The 19170-nt window shown below is 39.9% G+C and overlaps 1 protein-coding gene across 1 annotated transcript; it reads right to left on the bottom strand.

The window, feature by feature from the left end:
* Positions 1-11077: 11077 nt before the first annotated feature.
* LOC126474054 (V-type proton ATPase subunit S1-like) lies at positions 11078-13075 on the bottom strand. The gene has a single exon (XM_050101467.1). It carries the CDS (start codon positions 12991-12993, stop codon positions 11788-11790), a length of 1206 nt encoding a protein of 401 aa, XP_049957424.1. The 5' UTR covers positions 12994-13075; the 3' UTR covers positions 11078-11787.
* Positions 13076-19170: the final 6095 nt, after the last annotated feature.

Raw genomic sequence — 19170 nt, 5'->3', positions numbered from 1 at the left:
AATTGAAAACTGCAATATCCACTATCACTGCTTCCGTTACATAAGAAATGTTACAGCTTGTGTTTGGAAACATGATTAGATGAACTGAATAGTGTATTCAACAACAGGGGGGGGGGGGGGGGGGTCACATTCCACATTTAATGTCGAAATTTGTAAGTAAAAATGAATATTCAATAAATTAATAACATATTCACTGCAGCATACGGCACGCGTGGCTAACAGTCGTACGGCACTGCAGAGAGGCTTTTTGAACACACCGTAGTACGGGGGAAATTGAATCAGTATCGGCGAGAACGGTGGGCAGATCTCCATCGAGATTGAGCTACCCTCACATCAGTAGATAAAGACACACATTGCCAAAATATGCTGAACTGAAAGCGGCACATCACAAACCTCACAGAGTGGTGGATCCTCCCTCCCCATCCTCATCCCAAGTCATGTGCTAAAGGGCTATGCCCAATGTGCAGCCTAGTAAGCAGAACCTCTTTCCAGCGGTGAGGTTGACATGAAGCCCACCATGCCTGTGTGGTCAATTCAAGCGACCACAGTTTGTTTTCTGTCACCCATCACCATTCAGTCTCCCAGTGATGCATGATGTATCTGTCAGAAAATGAAATGACGGTGTGCAACGGGATGGGATGTTGGCGGACAACATTCCAATATGCTTTCTTGGCTGCTTTGTCAGACATGTCACTACCCTATGTGGCCAGGTACCCAGCTAAATATCACCTCCGTACCATGGTATCGAATCCACTGTAATGAGTCATGGATGAACGGAATGAACTATTCTACTGGATACATTTGGTGATGTACTTGTAGTGCACTAAGTGAGTTGAAACAGACAAGAAACCTTGTACAGTGATGTCTGTTAATCCTCTCCTGAGCCATCACAATGCCATATAACTCAGCATTGTACTTTCTCAATGGTTCTGGAAGACACACTTTGGAAACCCTATCAGCAAAAACAAAACAACCGAGGACACACTCTTGCTGGGATCCATCTGTATAAACAACAATAAAACTGTGGTAGTACTTAAAATGGAAGAAAACAAAGTTGTAAAAAGATAATCTGAGTACAAGTTTTCTTGTACTATGTCAAGCTTAAAAATCACTTCGGGCCTCTGAAAAAATTCAATGCAGCAATGCATTCCACACCCGCCTGTGTATTCGGTGGTCTGATGAATCCAGATCCTTGAGATAGTCAGTAGCATGTATCCTGATTGGCTTGGTTGCATGGGGCCGATTTTCAAACAACCATTCAAAGTTGGGTTGGGCCACAGCACTAAATGTCAATGACTGAGATGATGATGCAGGTTTCAGTCCCTGTTGAGCCAAAAGGATGTGTCACTGAATCCGGAGTGGTGGTTCAGCAGCCTCTGCACACCGACTCTGAACTGGGCTGGTTCGAACGTCTCCAGTCGATATCTGAATGCCCTCATGGTGGACAGCGTCTAACATCTTGAGGTAGGAAATATGGGCTGACCCGTAGACCATGCTGCCAGAATCGAAACCTGACTGAACAAATGCCCTATAAAACTGCAGGTGGTGGTCAGCTCCCCATGCTTTTCTGCTACGGCATTTCAAAATATTCGACTGGAAGCCCTTTGTTCATAAGTCTTTCAGGTGTGGGAGTCAAATAATAAAACCAAAAAGTGCACCGTTTCCTGAAAACGTAAAATATTGTCCCCCCCATTGTGAGCACTGATTGGTTAAATCTTGAACAAGCTTGGTTAAAATTGACATGTGTAGTCTTCTCTGGTGAGAACCGAGAACCAGTTGTCTTGACCCAGGTTTCTGGCCTCCCTGTGATCGGCTTAACTGTCTCATCATTACTGCAAGAATGGAGGCAGAGTAGAAGACTGTGACATCATCCAATAAAAAAGAGCATTTGACAGGGCTCCTGACTGTAGAGGAAATGTCTTCAGTAACAATGGCAAACAATGTGACAATGCGTACATTGCCCTGGAGGATCCTATTCTATTGAACACTGCAGTCAGACAAGGAGTCACCAATGTGATATCGAATGCATCGGTTCTCAAGGAAAGATTGAATAAGAAGCAACAGATGTCCACATAGTCCCCCATTCATGAAGCTGGCAAAGGATGTTGTACGTCCAAGTAGTGTCATATGCTTTGTCAAAGCCAAAAAGCCTACAAACCAAATGGTTTCAGTGTGATGACTCCTGTATCACCATCTCCAGTAGAATTAAGTTGCCAAGGGTGGAACAGTAACACATGAAACTGCAATGGGAGTGGCTCAGATGACCTATATAACTGGTACAGGCTACACTCCAGTAACTGTTAGGGACAGTACAGTCCTTGCCTGGTTTCCATAATGGAATTAATATTGCCTCCTTCCAAGTCATCGGATAATGACCACCAAACCAGCTACCTGACTGAAACAAGACAGGAGCTGTCCCTTTGCTTCGAGGCACAGATAACTGAACATAGCATAATGGATCTTATCAACTCCTGGAGCAGTGTTTCTGGCCACGGATAGAGCAGATTCCTGCTCCCACATGGAGAATTGAAGGTTGTAGACTTCCTCATTATGCAAGATGATCTTCCTCATCTCCGCAGTCCTATGGAACACCTGAAACGCAGGAGCTTGCTTGTCTGGATGGTGCAGTGACTGTAAAAATGTGTTCAGCTAAATCCCAAGCCATGTCTTTAGGCATGTCCACCACGACCCCATTTCTCGACAAGGTCATAAGAGAATGCGTACTTCCCTCGCCTTCCATCTCATTGATTCCCAAACTTGCACAGCGGAAGTTGACTGACTAACAGCAGTCATGAATTCCTTCCAGGAATCTCTCTTACATTCTTTTATTACTAACCTCGCATGTCCTCTCATAGAACTGAAGGCATGAAGGTTTTCTGTAGTTGGATGGTGTTTGGAGTTCTGCAGAGCTGTTTGTCTGGCTCTGACTGCCAAGCAATAGTCGTCATTCCACCCAGGTACAAGCTGCTGTGTGGGGTGGTTGCTAAACTGGAGGATGGAATCTTTGGCAGCCAGTTGGAACTCTCAAGCGATATGGGTCACAATACTTTTCTTCAAAAATCATCGACTATACAGCAACCAATTAGTCCTTTGAATCATCCATCTTCCTGGTTTCCTGTTGACCACCATCCGAGTCAACAGACATACCCACATGGGGAAGTGGTCAGTAAACCTGTAACCACTTCCCACTGAACTGATCCTGCAATAGCTGGGGAGCCAAAACAAAGGTCAACGGCTGAAAAAGACCCTGTAGCTGTGGGAAAGTGTGTCATCTGACCAGAGTTCAAGAGGCAGATATTCTCAGAATGGATGAATTGCTTGATAATTCGACCCCTGGAGCAAGTTGTAGCAGAGTCTCTCAGAACATTGTGTGCACTGAAGTCCCCCACAAGGAGGAATGGGCATGTGAGTGCCAAGAAGAATTCTGTCAGTGCATCTGCATCCAAAAGATTATGGATGTAAGATATAAAGAACACAGTCTGATGTTAAATGGTACTAGAGCTCTCACACCAACTGCTAGTATGGCCGTGTAAGAGGGCAGCTTCTGTCAGCAATGAAAACAGCCACTCCATCTTTAGCCCTGTCTCCAGTAATATCGTCCTTCCCTTAATGCAGGTGTCAGTGACTAAAATGAGTTTCTTGTAAGCAGATGCAGAACTGTTACTCCTAAACAAGGAGCTGTAATTCTTCCAAATGTGATCCGTATCTATTTTAACTTCACTGCAACACAGAAGTCACCATGGGAGCTATTGATTAGCAATGGGAGGTCTTGTCTTCCTCCCTCTGAGATAGTGATTCACCCGGAAGGTCAGGAGAGACATTAGCCGGTTCCTCCAAGTGGAAATCCATATCTTCAAGACTAAAAGTCCCCATCTGAGAAGGAGAGAGCTCAGTGATTCAGAGTTTTAATTGCCACATTCTTTGACTTTGAACTACTTTTTGAGGGATGTTTTTTCTTACTTGTGGGAGAAGCTGGTTGCCTCGGTTGAGGGGATGGCTTAGCAGGCTTGTGATGGTGGGCGGCGACATGTGGCTTTTAAGTTGTAAGCCCGTTGCCTATGGCTTCCAAATGGTTTCTGGTTCAAGTGTAGCATTTCCCCCACAGGTACACTGACAAGTGCAACTGCTCTTATTTGAATCTGTGGTTCGAGTTTGTGTGGAGGCATCACACTTGGCGATTGGCCTCTTAAGAGCCGATGGAAAAGAAGCTTTGAAAGCTTTTTTTTAGCTTCACCATAGGGTTTGCTACTCGTACATGTCAACTCCTCAACTTTCCTTTCGTTGTTGTAAATGTCACACTTTCTGATCCATACTGGGCGATGCCTGGAGCAGTTTATATATTTCACGGGAAGTGTACAAGAACTGCCAGATTCATGAGCTGAGCCTCCAGAATTTCCATGCATAGCTCTCCCTTTACACCTGACAGTGGTGTGGTCAAAGCTTTGATATTTGAAGCATCACATTGGGTTAGGAACAAATGGACGAACCTTAAGACAGATATAGCCTGCAAGGATGTGTTCATTCTAGAGTGCTAAACGTTAGAATAAATGTTACAGATTTTTACATTCTTCCATTGACTCTCCTCATATAGTTCTGCACTTCTGTGAAGCCCGTATTTTTCCATTCTTCACATTACTCCATAGGGGCCACTCCATTATATTGGAGCAGGTAACCATGCCTTTACAGAAGTAAAGCATGTTGTGCAACTCAGCCTTGACCATGTAATCACCTAAGGCCTTACACCCCAGAAGCTTAGATCCTTGGCTTGAATTGGCAGTTCCGACCATAAGTGTTCCATTACAAAGTCATTTGACACTTTTTATGGACCCAGCAATACCTTCCAGTTTCTTGTGAATACAGAAAGGGGGAGACCTTCTCAAAGGTTCCCCATTCTCTTGATTACAATGAAAGTGTTATGGCACACTAGTGCCCTGTTACTGCGATTCTTAAACTACTTTTGGGATGGACTAACCGACCGAGCTCTCTTTGATGAATGAGTGTAGTTGCTACCTGACAGTACACCCACCCCGTCAGGAGCAGTTGTTTGATGCACTGTTCCACAGTGACACCATGAGAGACTCTAGGGAAACAAACATCAACCCAGGGAGAGCCCAGCGAGCCTTATACAACTGGGGCAGGGGGGGTTGACAACAGGAAGCTGCCCCAGAGGCTGCCTGCTACAGACTGTTTTACCTCAACAGCCATCACCTCATCAGCATGCAGCACACTCTGAGGTTGAGGGTTTTTTTTTATAGACGTATATACCTTCCTCACAGTCCAGACAGTGAAGCCAAGCCCCCTGTTCTCTGAATCACCCTACATTCCACTGTCGCACAGCACAGTGGTCATTGAAGCATGCCTGGAGCTTATAGTAACAGAGGACTGGCAGCACTTACCAGTCCTCAGCTCAGGAACCTGGGGTCACAAAGCCCGTACCCAGCAAACACAGGCTGAGCCCCTGGGGAGACTATGTGAGGAAGATGTTCATACATTTAGTTCACAGGTCACAATATCTACTATATAGTGTTATAATAGAGGGAAACATTCCACGTAGGAAATATATATCTAAAAACAAAGATGATGTGACTTACCAAATGAAAGTGCTGGCAGGTCGACAGACACACAAACAAACACAAACATACACACAAAATTCAAGCTTTCGCAACAAACTGTTGCCTCATCAGGAAAGAGGGAAGGAGAGGGGAAGACGAAAGGAAGTGGGTTTTAAAGGAGAGGGTAAGGAGTCACTCCAATCCCGGGAGCGGAAAGACCCACCCTAGGGGGAAAAAAGGACAGGTACACACTCGCACACACGCACACATCCATCCATCCATCCACTCGTGCAAGATATTCTTGGAACTTGAAAGGGGGATCTACCTGCTTCTACTTGCACAGTTTGAGCCAAATCGGTTAGCCCCATCCCGTACCCTCCCATTGTTATTACTGTGTCAGTGAGCTAGTCATCAAGTATTGAGGGACAGGGTGTGACATGTTTAGTGTTTCACCATGTATCTGCTAAACTTCAAATGTGTCACTGTTTTCAGGGGTCTTATAGTTATCAGTTTTCAACAAATTATTCAAAACTTGTGGAAAATTGTTGTATTAGGATTGCTTGCCTCAATTCCCTTTGCCTACTGTCATTTGATCTCTTGTCCGCGGAACAAACCAAAATATAGTTATCAAAAGTTTGTTCTTGGAGATCTGTGGACCTATACTTTTTTTGTAGTTATATGTAGTGAACACCTAGAAAAGTAGTAACTTTGACTATGGCATTTTGCATTTCTCATAACGCACCTACAACGTTTAAATTAAAGAGTAGTGCTTCTTTATCTTAAGACATGTAACTGATACTGTTGATTTGGAGAGTTCTCACACATTATGTAGCAGATGTATGAAAGTGGATAATTACACAGAAAATTCTTCTTTAGACCATTCTTGTCTTTAGACCATTCTTGTCTGTGCAGGTATACGACTGTTTACTTGGATACTGAGCTGCTTTTGAATTGCTCAGTGTGTTATGCATTCTTGTCTATGCAGGTATATGACTGTTTACTTGGATACTGAGCTGCTACTTTTGAATTGCTCAGTGTGTTATGGCAAGCACATTGTTTATGCTGACTATGAGATGGTGGCATAAACTACATAGCTATAATGACACATAATAGTTGACCTACCAGGGAGTTACATGCAATTGGGTAGCACACAATTATGTGACTATACAGCTGAGTTCAAATTACATTATCTGTCTTATTTGATGAAAGACAGAGACTATGTAATTTAACAAGTAGTTTTGTGTATATGCTGGGTTGCTGATGGTACTATTTAACGTGTAGAATAAGATCTATTTTATATAATTTCTTCCTGTACTTGTGCCTTTGTCTTGCCTCAGGGAAGGGTCAGCATGGTTATTAATGGATGTGGCATGTTTATGTAAGTGGTGGCAGAATACCCTTCCTGTCACTGCTCTGTTACCCCAGTGATACAGAATGTGTGTACCCCAACTGTCTGCATATAGAGTTATTCATGTGAAAGTGGGCACTAATTTTCTAAATATATGTGTATCACATAATTGAGGCAGGACTTGGGTTCCAGCCCAGTATTCACCTAGTGCAGTGGTTCCCAAATTGAGGATAACAACCCCCTGAGGGTAAAATCAAAGTGGTTCAGTTGTGTTTTGGTCACAAGAATAAATAAATTTAAAAAGATAATTACTATTATCATTATTTCATAAGACAGTGATGCAGATTACACGAGTTACCAATAATTACTTTTTTGTGAAATACTAGCTTTAGTGCGCGACACTATATAGTAGATATCTAAAAACAAAGATGATGTGACTTACCAAATGAAAGTGCTGGCAGGTCGACAGACACACAAACAAACACAAACATACACACAAAATTCAAGCTTTCGCAACAAACTGTTGCCTCATCAGGAAAGAGGGAAGGAGAGGGGAAGACGAAAGGAAGTGGGTATTAAAGGAGAGGGTAAGGAGTCACTCCAATCCCGGGAGCGGAAAGACCCACCCTAGGGGGAAAAAAGGACAGGTACACACTCGCACACACGCACACATCCATCCACACATACAGTGTGTGGATGGATGTGTGCGTGTGTGCGAGTGTGTACCTGTCCTTTTTTCCCCCTAGGGTGGGTCTTTCCGCTCCCGGGATTGGAGTGACTCCTTACCCTCTCCTGGGTTACAGGAAAAGGTAAAATGCTCTAAAGATTTTTCAGTATAGTGCGAGGGATTACTTTTCAATAATTTTCAAGTCAGTAGTGTAGTGCAGGGGTGAAGTACGCAGTCTGGCAAGTTACTGGCTTGAGTCTGATTCTCACTGCTACTATTTTTAAAAATATTCCTTGCAATATATTTCAACAGTTTAATAAATGTAATACATACCAGTTTAGGTAAGAGTACTGTAATTTAATTACTTAATATATTTAAACAATTAATTTATATCACATCATGCACATTTTATGACAGCATGAGCATGTTTCGAGCAAGATCATTTGTAGTGGAAAGCATACTTCAATCACCTTTTTAAATGAAATGGTAGTGGTGAGAATCAAACAGGACCAGCAATTTGCTAGACAGTGTGCTTGACCCCTGTGACATGCCACCAACTTTAAAATTATTAGAAAAAAAAAAAAAAATCACTTACATTCTACTCAAATATCACTATGAAATATTTTACCTTTTCCTACGGCCCACTCTTGAGAGATTCTAGAAACTTTGAAGGGGCATATACCTGCTTCTGCTACCACAGTTTGAGCCAAAACAGTGAGACTTGTCCCATGTCCTCCCCTTGTAAGGCAAAAAACTGCACATTAATTTCTGATACAATTACACTGATACCTAAAACTTGACTCATCCCTTTTTATCCGTATGTACTTAAAAAGTCATCTAACTGTTATGAACAGCTTGGAAAAGTGTTATCTCTCTTACTTTCAATATACCATCCATACCTGTACATCCTCACTGGACTATTATTTGCTCTCAACACAAACATTGGTGCAAATTTAGAATGGGATTTCATAAGAGAACATTAACAGTTTCTGGGCAAGTTTGCACTGCTTCCAATATCTACCCGTACTGTAGACAAGTACATGCTTAAAACAGGACTACCATTTTCATGTTGTGAAAAACATTTAGCACTTATCACAATACATCTGTATCATTAAGGAAAGAAAGATTAACAGATGAATGAACAGTTCAACTTTTATTTTTTTTTTAATTTCATATGTGAAGTGACTACTTAGTCAGATATATACCTCCCAAGACTGGCACTCAAGATGATTCATTTGAGCACTCTGAAATTTTCACACGTGTCAAAATTTTTGAGAAGTTATTTCACACTGACCCAGACAATTTAGGCTTTAGGTGAGTTATATGACATATATAACACAAAAACTATTATTAGATAAAAAGAGTGCACTTGTTGGCCCCACAAATTTAATGCAACTATTTAAGGGAAAAAGACAAGACATCCCAGAACCTCATGTAGAGCATGAAACTAAGTGCAGTAGTTCACATAGTAGACACAGTTTTACTATAAAATGGTGCAAACTGACAACACAGCAGTGTGAGAAAAATCAGTTAATCTTATTTCTGACCAGTTACCATAAACTATATTAAATCACAGTAACAGTGAATTTTTTAAATTTTATTTCATAAATATGGGCTGAATGACTGTAAATAATTAAAATTCAACTTAAACTGATCAGTCTCTTAATTAAATCTATAAAGTGAAACAAAAAATCTGAAGTGAAACAATGTTTTTCCTTGGTTGTAAGATTTGATATGATTTTTTATGATTACACAACATTTTAGTACCTGCTTTGGGGCAATCCATACACCAAAGTGGTTACAGTATGATTATAGCACCCCCCCCCCCAACCCCCCGATTCTGTGATGTCTTAATAAACATGGTGGTTACGCAAATTTGGAACAATAATTCCCTCAGAATTCCATGTGTGCGGAGGAGATGGTTTCAAGAACTACCTGATAAATTAATGGTGATTGAAGGATGGCATACTATGATTTTTGTTTCCTATCAGCTGGGCTATACCACCGATAAGCAGTAGTTTAACCAGAGCTTTTAAGCATCAATTTATACGGGATAATATTCATATAATGGATACACTTTGAAATATTAAGTACTTTAAAATTTGTGATTTATAAAAATCAATAAAATCAAGTTTCAATGCTACATTAAAAACACAGAAGACCTCTAGATTTTAAGACATTCCTGATTTTCCGATAAAATCACCACCCTGATAAAAGTGACTATGAAACAAAGGTTGTGCTAACAGACTGATTTGTGGCACAGTCTATCAATACTTGCACCATATCCAACACATTTTTCATTATAAAAACAAATCATACAGTAAATTCAGAAAACCTACACTACATAATGGAAAAGTCTCTGGTGAATATTTTGACTCTTATTTGCAAGTACCACATAGATTACAAAACATATAATGGGGGAGAAACACAGGGTGTCCACTATGCGGCATTAGGGAAGCGTCCAATTCCACTCGTCTGCTTTGACTCATGATGTCATCAATATGGCAGAAACACCTACTTCCAGCATATACAAAATAGCGAAGATGTTGTCACTATGTACACAGGAACAAACGTGAACAGAAATAAAAACTTTCAAACTGAAAACTAACCTATAAGAAATAAAAATTACAAGAACTTCTAACTCCAACAACAAAATGAAACTAACAGGCCAACCACAGTAAATAGTGGGTTTAGGGCGTGGACAAGCTAAATATGTAACAATACAAAACACTGCACCATCCCAAAACAAATAGGCTATTATAAAAAAACTGAACTTACAACCTAACACTACACCCACAAAACAAAACGAACAGGAATCTTATGCTTCACTATACCTATATAGGCTAGTTCAAATGAAGCTCTCAATACCAAAAACAAACACCCCCTAAAACTCCAAAATGTGGAATCCAATGTTTTCCTTCACTCTTGATATCTAACGGGGGTGGAGGAGAACCTTGCATAACTCACAAAACACCAATAACTTGAAAACCCAAAAATTCCCATATTCATTAGGTCAATTGAAACACAACCAAAATACAAAACAAAACTGTCAAACAAGGAAAAAACCATAACTCACTGAAAACAAAGTAAACACTTCAAAATCCACATTACAGCACTAACTACCCACACAGACATAAACCCACATTACCATAGTGATAACCACGACTCAAATGAAACCAATACCACATGTTAAAAGTCAACACGTCAACAACTGCTACAAGAGGACATCATCAAGTACAACACCACATTTACAAACATGAAATAACTCAAAAACACCGTGCCACAGTGATGTCACACACTGCATTAATGTCTTAAGTCAAAGCAGACAGGTGGAATAAGTTGCCTCCAATGACCCCATTACGTAACTTTAATCCACCAAAGATGACTGACACCAGAGAGAGCTAGTGAAACTTTCTGGTAATATCCCAGTACGTAACTGGTAATTAGTATGAAAGAGTAATAGTACACAACTTTACATGCTGAGGGCATCAAAACATTGAAAGCAGGGCATTCAAGTGATGGCAATATAATGCCACTTAATTTATTCAGTATAATTTATATTTACAAGCTATGTCGGAATTTCTCCGTATAGTCATAGTATATACAATTTTTTGTTTTTTACATGTTCAATACCTACAGTTCTCTACTCTGCTAAGTTTCATTTATAAAATCTGTGTTCTCAGAATAAATTAAAGGATAAGGATATAAAGTCACAACATACTGAAAAAACACCAATATTTTAAATAACGTTGAGCTGCAACCAACTTTTATAACAATCACAGTAAATCTTCACTATGTAAATGCTGACACATAGGGAATGTTTTCACTTTATGAAAAAAATTATCCTACATTATAATACTGGTGAAAAATGGGCATTTACATGGATATAATAATGAATATTTTTACAATATTATCAGCTATTAACATCATATCCCACACACAATTTCAACAAAAGACTTTTATACATTATCTACACTCAATTATATTACAGTAAATCAACAACCATTACACCAAAAATTAGATGTTTCATAAACATACAAAATAAAATTCATTCTTTGTGCAATGTGAATACCTAATGTGAGCTTACAGGTCACATTCAACTTCTACTTGTTCAAAAACCTTACTGGTTTTATTGCTCTTCAATGTCACCTGCACAGTAACAAGCCAAAATAAAAAAAAAAAAAACCTGAAATAGCTGTTACAAATTTCCCTCATGTCAATTAATCAGTGGCATTAATGGTGATTGTCTTCCCCTTTGGATTGTCGAACTGATCCATGGTTTTGATATCCATTATCATTGTTAGGGCCCATATCATGACTATAGCCAGAAGTACAGTAATGAAAATACCAGACCATATTGGAGCAGAAAAAAAGGGGACGCAGTCATATGCGTCGTTAAATGTATCATTAGAAGAAACATAGGGCTCCACTTGGAGCCCATAAAATGTTACACTTGCTTCATTGTCTTTAGATGTGAACATAACGTTGGAAGAACAGTGGTACGAGAAATGGAGTGGTGCAGTTATGGGAGCTGATGGCAAAAGGGTATAATTTTGCGTGTCGTTCTTCACTTCAATTTTATCGAAGGACCAGTATCCGCTAGATTTACTAAAAGTAAGTCTCATGGAAACAGAACTCTTTATTCTAACACTTAACATGACATTGCCTGCTATTGTTGAAGTGGTTATCGATATCACATCAGTAATATTAATTTCGTCGGTTCCATGACGAAAGACAGGTGGGCGTTTGGTGTACACAAGGGTATTATTCCGATTCCAGAAGCTACCGTTAGTTTCGAGTTCACTGCTGGTTTCTAACAACTGCCTAACCCTGCGAACATTGGGTTTTAAATATGGTTCTATCCACGATGAATGATGGGCTGTGTATACAGCAAGTACATCATCATATTTGTTAACCAAACTGTTATATACTTCACCAATTATATTATCATGACGCTTTAAGAAGTCTGGACGATCTTCTTCTGACCGAGCATCGCCCAGTTTAAACACCAAGATACTTTTTTCTGCTTTTGGAAACATGTAATCAAAGTCCTTAACATTCACAGCTTTCATTTTCAGTCCCAAAGTTTTCAAGGCTTTATAAGGAGATTGGACAGATGGCAGAAAATTAACATGAGATGAACTGGTTATATTTTTCAAGCTACTGAAAGTGTCATCCAAATTCAAACCTCCAAAATCTTCCATACTTAAGTTCTCTTCCAGAAATACCACAATATGTTTCCGCTCACCAATCTTCTTTGAAAAATAGTCCGAAAATTGTTCAACACTAACTTTTGCAAGTGAAGGTGGAGATCCAGCAACTTTACCATTAACTTCATCAGGCTGCCACAATAATACAGGTATGTATTCGGAGTTCGTTCCAACAAAGGAAATACACAGCACAACCACATACAAATTGAACATCATTCTGGCTATATGTTCCACAATTCCAGCCAAATTTGCACCAAAACTCTCACTTCTTACGCCCTTTCGGTCATATGACTCAAAGATATTATTGTTACATCTTTGGCGTCGTAAAATCAAAGTTGCAGAGCGCATCTGCGCCAGAGTTTTATCGATTTATACTTGACGGAATGGAACGTCAAGACGTCAACGGGAAGGGGCGTAACAGAACGTCAGCTACAAGATTCACCAGGAAGAAAGTTTTGACGATGTTGTTGGTGGGCTGGACCTAGTCTACACAAGGCAGAGCCTTCAATATGAGAACATCGTGTAGGTATCAAATAGACTGCCGGGAGTTCAGAAAAGGCATCTCGTTGTAGTTGAAAACGAAGCTATTTTAAGGCTACTTCACACGTGCAGCATCATCAAAGCGTGCCACGATGCATTTCGAATGGCAACATTCATACGGTCCATCAACGGACTGTTACGTCACGTCACCGTTCCCCGGAAGAGAGTTAGGCGGATGTCGTTGTCTGCTAATATCGGTAGCTAACCTGTTTCCACCGTGGTCGTTCACGTTCTAGTACCTAGTGAATTTCGTGCTATTGTATCTTCTTAATCTTTATTTTGTTATTCTGCTTTGTGTTCCTGGAAAATCCCAATTTTTCCATGACTACTAGGAGGTTTATTTATGTATTTCGATTAGCAGCTTTGGATGTACATATTTATTTACTCGTCTATAGACCATTTAGTACAATAGAATCAGACATTTTACGGAAATAATATATAATGTACATGTACAAAACATTAACAATGTAGGATAGGATTAGGTTAGGATAGAGTAGGAAATCGGTCATGGCCTAATCAAAGGCACTATCCCAGCATTCACCTTAAGGCCCATCCACACGCAACGATCTGTCTGCGCACATCACATCTGCGCAGACAGATCGTTGTGTGTGGACAGAAGATTTGCGCCAACCCGAGGTGTGTGCAAATCTGGAAGTTGGAGTTGGAGGTTTGAGCGAAACCTCTCAAATCTGTGCGTTCAAACCACATCTGCGCAGACAAGTTGGAGCGTGTGAACAGGAGATCGCCGCAAATCTGGCGCGAAACAGCTGTTTGTTCAGTCTAGTGTTTGTATTTGTGCGCACAGGGCATTAAAATTGCTGATACTCGTCAGTGTTCTCGAGAGTTTGTAAGTGAATTCATTGAAATATATAGAAACCACCCATATTTGTGGAAGATTAAAGTAAAGAATATAGTGACTGAGACAAAAAGACAGCAGCATACAACGCTCTAATTGAAAAATTGCGGGTATTATTTCACTCAACTCTTGTTTCGATATTGCAGTTGAAAATTCCAAATCCTTGTAGCTCCTTCCTGTTGCTAGGAATCTTAATGTTACCGCCAGCCCTTCTCTATGCAAGTATTTCTTCACATAATATGAGGGGTTACAAGCTTTAAGAGATAATTATAAGTTTCGACATCCATCCGCAAATAATTTCGCCAGTCGTCAGGTTCGCCCTGCAACTCTCGCAGTAAATTTACGTGAGAAAACTGCTTCCGCTTTAGCAGCCACTGTCTACATCATTTTGACCGCTTTCTCTGTTTCCTGCGGTTGGTCTGAATGTTTTTTGCAACACAAATTGCGAACACAGACCACAACAGAACTTCCTCCATTTCTGTATTTCAAAATAACTGAATTAAATTTTTGACGTTTATGGGGAGCGTAGTCGCTTGCTACTGATTTCTTTTCTACACCGACAGATGGCGGGCGAGTAGTAGGTGGGGTTTGTGTCGTGTGAACACACCACATTTTCAGCGATCTTTTGCATGTACAGACATCTGCGCCGATGTCTGCGCAGACAGATCGTTGCGTGTGGACCGGGCTTTAGTAACTTGGAGAAACTGTGGAAAACCCAAGTCGGGATGGCCGGACATGGAATACATAAACACAGCATACATGGTACATCAGTTAGGCGAATTAAAGGAACTCAACAATAAATGAAGGTCTAGTAGTCTTTTAAGCTAATGCATTCATTTATGTTGTAGAAATACTTCTAAAAAATGCGTTAACTCTGTTCTAAAATCTGTTTCCATCTCCAATGTCTTTATGTATCTTGGTAGTGAATTATAAAGAATAACACCAAAGTGGCTATATGGAGGGACCCATAGCTTCAAATATTATAACTATGGTAATCGAAGTAGGTTTGCAGGTCACCAAGTCTATGTCTAGATTTTGTACGTCCAACCTTGCGCCAGGAGATCTGGGGGACTATGGCCATTCATTAGAGCAGGAAAATGAAACACCTACAGCCTTTATTATGCTGCCATTTAGTGTGTAGCTACCAGTTTCAGCGCTTCAATTCACAATCTTCAGGCCTGTATGCATAAACAGTGATGATAGCATTACGAATTTATCAACCTTGTAGTAAAAAGACAGATTAAAAACAAAATGAGAATCAAAGACAAGACTCTACAAGTGCATTTACGGTAATCATTTGATAGAACGAATAAATACATTCACTGCCACATACCTAAAGTATAACATAACGAATTTCCACTCATTACACTGTACAAGTATACTATTTATTAATAGCTTCGTTAAACAAATATTCCATAATTTTTATTGGCCAGTCAGATGATACATTATCTGCACAGCCTGAATTAACACCTGAAGGACAAAATAACTAGAAAATGATAAATGTGTGAAAGAGACTGTTGTGTCAAAGTATAAAATGCTGTGGTGTAAACTTTTGAGGGGCACACGCTCATGTCATATAGATAAAATGATTGTCCAAAACATGTCAGAGGACCAAATGTAGGACACCACCTATGAACATAACATATGCAGAACATATGAAAAACCTTCACAAGAACTGTTCGTGGTGAACAACATTCATAGGTGAATGCATCCATATGTCATGTACTGCCATGAAACAATAACACAAAAGAACACTAACTAGCTTGTGAGGATGCAATGCGCCATAAAAGATGCCATAGCGATATCTATTCATGAAGTATCAGTAAAGCTTTCTGACTAGCAAATCACTCAAAAAGTACTCATATGTATTAAACACAAGTGAACACAAAAAATTAAATTAAATATAAAATGACATATACTTATTAATAAGAATACTGTACCAGTCCACACATTGGTTTTTCCACCACATTAAAACAAAAAGTCATTACATCCAAGCAGGAAAAATTTCAAAAGAAACATACCAGGCATACATATCGTCTAAAAGACAAACCACATTATTAATTGGCCAGTGATTAGGCTACACAACATGACAGTAATTAGATCATAAGCAAATGTAATACGTCTGTTAAATGTAAGACAATGAGCATGTGACAGCAATCTATAAGTTGACAATAAATACGCTATCACAACAAAAACACTAGCAATGCCACAAGTTGTGTTCAGTGGAACTTAAGTGAGGGTAATGTAAATCCATGGAAAATTGAAGATGGGTACATACACACGAAATGTGTCACAAGAACGAAGGGGACCTAACACACTACCCTAAGGTACACCTATTTCGCCATTCCTTGCATCAGATATTAATTTGATTTCATGATTAGCATGAGCTGATGTGAGCTTCACAACCTGTGATCTATTTTTCAAATGTAATTGAAACTACTTGTTTACTACATATTTTATTCCCATTACTTCCAACTTAGCTAAAAGAACTTCATGACTAATCATACAAAAAGCTCTAGAAAGATACAAATTAACTCCTACAGCAGTATTGTCATCATCCAAATTTCTAATTATTTCATTGTTGTAATCATTTATGGCTGTTTCTGTACTTCTATCTGTTCGCACTCCATGCTTATTATTATTCAGGAGGCTGTGATTATCTAAATACTTGGCGATTAGGTGTTTCACTTATCTGTCAGTTAAGTTAGAGAATGCCAAGAGGAGTGAAATGGCTCGGAAATTTTCGACCTTATGCATATTCCCACTCTTGAATGACGATATCATTTTCGATAATTTTAATATTTGGGGGAATGCTTCATCGGTGAACGATCAATTAACAATGTGATCTAAGGATTTTGCAATTTTGAAGCGTACAGATTATAAGTGACTCTGGAACATCATCAACAGCAGCTCATATTTTCCGTTTGAGGATTTTAATCAACTCTACTGCACCATGCTCACTAGCTATAACTAACCTCATGCTGTATGCTCGTTTACAAAATTAAGTTTATCTTGATTAAAGAAATTTAAGCTAAATATCTGGGAAACATTTTAAAGCATTATGACAGGTCTTTGTTGCAAATATTGATACTAAAGTTCAGTGTAAAGTGAAGTGTAGTGCTACACATGCAAGTGATAAGTCCATGCACTCATTATTTCTGATACACGCACACTATTTGATTTACATTTGTTCTCTGTTTATTAATTGTTCTATTGTTTAAATTCCCTGTCCAAGAATAGTCGTATGAGTTACAGGATTGCTTTTAAATGTTGCAATAAAGTCATTTTATTAAAGCCACACAAATTAAGGTACGTCCATGTCAACTGTGTCACACATGTCTGTCATGGTAACTCAATGATGTTATACCTGCTACCAGCTGCAGCCATGCCTACAGGCACAGTAATCAATTATATGATAATAAAGTCACCACCGTTTTGGTAAAAGAATACTGTCCTGTGGTTCACACAGTTAAAAAGACAATTTTTGCTGGCACACATAACTGCAGATGACACCAATTACAATTATGTCATTGCAGGGCTCAGTTAAGATATGACCTTGGAGGTGTAAGACATTCTGGTGTTACCAACGGGCGCTGATCGCTAAACAGCTATCAAGAACGTTCTATTTACCCACCTCTCACAATCTGAGGCAAAGAGATTAGAGAAGCTACTCCATACTGAAAATCTAGATAATCATACTCCATCACAGCTACTGTACCACCTGCATATGTTAGCGAGCAGTACTGTCAATGAAGACATCCTGCAGAATATTTGGTTATCGCATCTGCCATATGATCAACAGAAGATATTAATGGTGTTCACAGGAAATCTCGATGCACTCATGCAAGCTCCAGATTGCGTTGTGGAGATGTATCCGACGGTCACCGAAGTATGCCCATAGCCGCACGCAGATAACGCTCCTGCCTCCTTACAAATTACATCACTGACTCACTTCACAAGTTAGTGCCTTACCACTCAGAGTAACTGTGGCCAATCCTGTCGCCAACCCTGTCAGGGATTGCACAGCTGCTCACACCGTTGTCAGCAAGGATCTGCTGGTACCACCGATGGTTTGGCTCTGAGGTGTAGAATTCCAGTGAGAATTTAAACTCAGCAGGAAGTTAGTGATGACAGCTACTCACTCTCCATACGGCAGCCGTCGACAGTTCGTGGCAGAGTATAATATACTGCTACAGTTCCTGATAGACAAGAGTGTTGACATGTCAGTTTGTGCTAGCACACATAACCGCAGATGACACCAGTTATAATTATGTCGTTGCAGGCGACCTCAACAAATGGCCGATTCACATTAAAATTAACCTGAGGTCTGCGGCGCAAATTCGACTGGTAGTTCATCATAGTGGACATGACACAGCCATACTTCCTACAATTCTATGGAATCCTACCTGACCTTCGTGCCTCCTTGACACCATTACCAGCCTGGTAAGCCAAGAGCGAGCACCTTGTGTAAATGACACTAAAGAGCTGGTGATAACCAATAACTCTCCATTTACAGAGTTCCTCAAGCACTTCCAAGAGATCATACACTGGACGCCCACACTAGTACATGTGCAACACTCGACAGTATGCTACATATTAACCACACCAGGACTCCCACTTCATGCTCAAACACGCCACCTGACACCAGAGAAACTGAAGGTAGTGAAACAGGAATTCTCGTCCATGATTTCACAGGGAATCTGCCACCCATCAAGCACCAGTTGGTTACCTCCACTGAATGTGGTCCCAAAGAAGAACAATGGATGATGCCCATGTGGAGATTATACATGGCTCAATGTCAGAACCATCCATGAAAAGTATCGGATATGGTATATCGAAGATTTCGTATTCATTGTCTATAGTAAGCGCATTTTTGCTACAATAGATTTAGTATGTTCGTTCTATGAAATACATGTGGCACCAGACGACATTAATAAGATCTCTGTCTGCACACCATTTGGAATGTTTGAGTTCACTAGAATGCCTTTTGGACTTTT

Source organism: Schistocerca serialis, chromosome 4, assembly GCF_023864345.2.
Source record: "Schistocerca serialis cubense isolate TAMUIC-IGC-003099 chromosome 4, iqSchSeri2.2, whole genome shotgun sequence".
Lineage (NCBI taxonomy): Eukaryota > Metazoa > Arthropoda > Insecta > Orthoptera > Acrididae > Schistocerca > Schistocerca serialis.
Note: the sequence above shows the minus strand (reverse complement) of the source record. Positions and strands in the feature narration are given on the sequence as shown.

Excerpts from the sequence above, each read along its gene's own strand:
- LOC126474054 (XM_050101467.1), bottom strand. The coding sequence starts at position 12,993 with ATGATGTTCAATTTGTATGTGGTTGTGCTGTGTATTTCCTTTGTTGGA.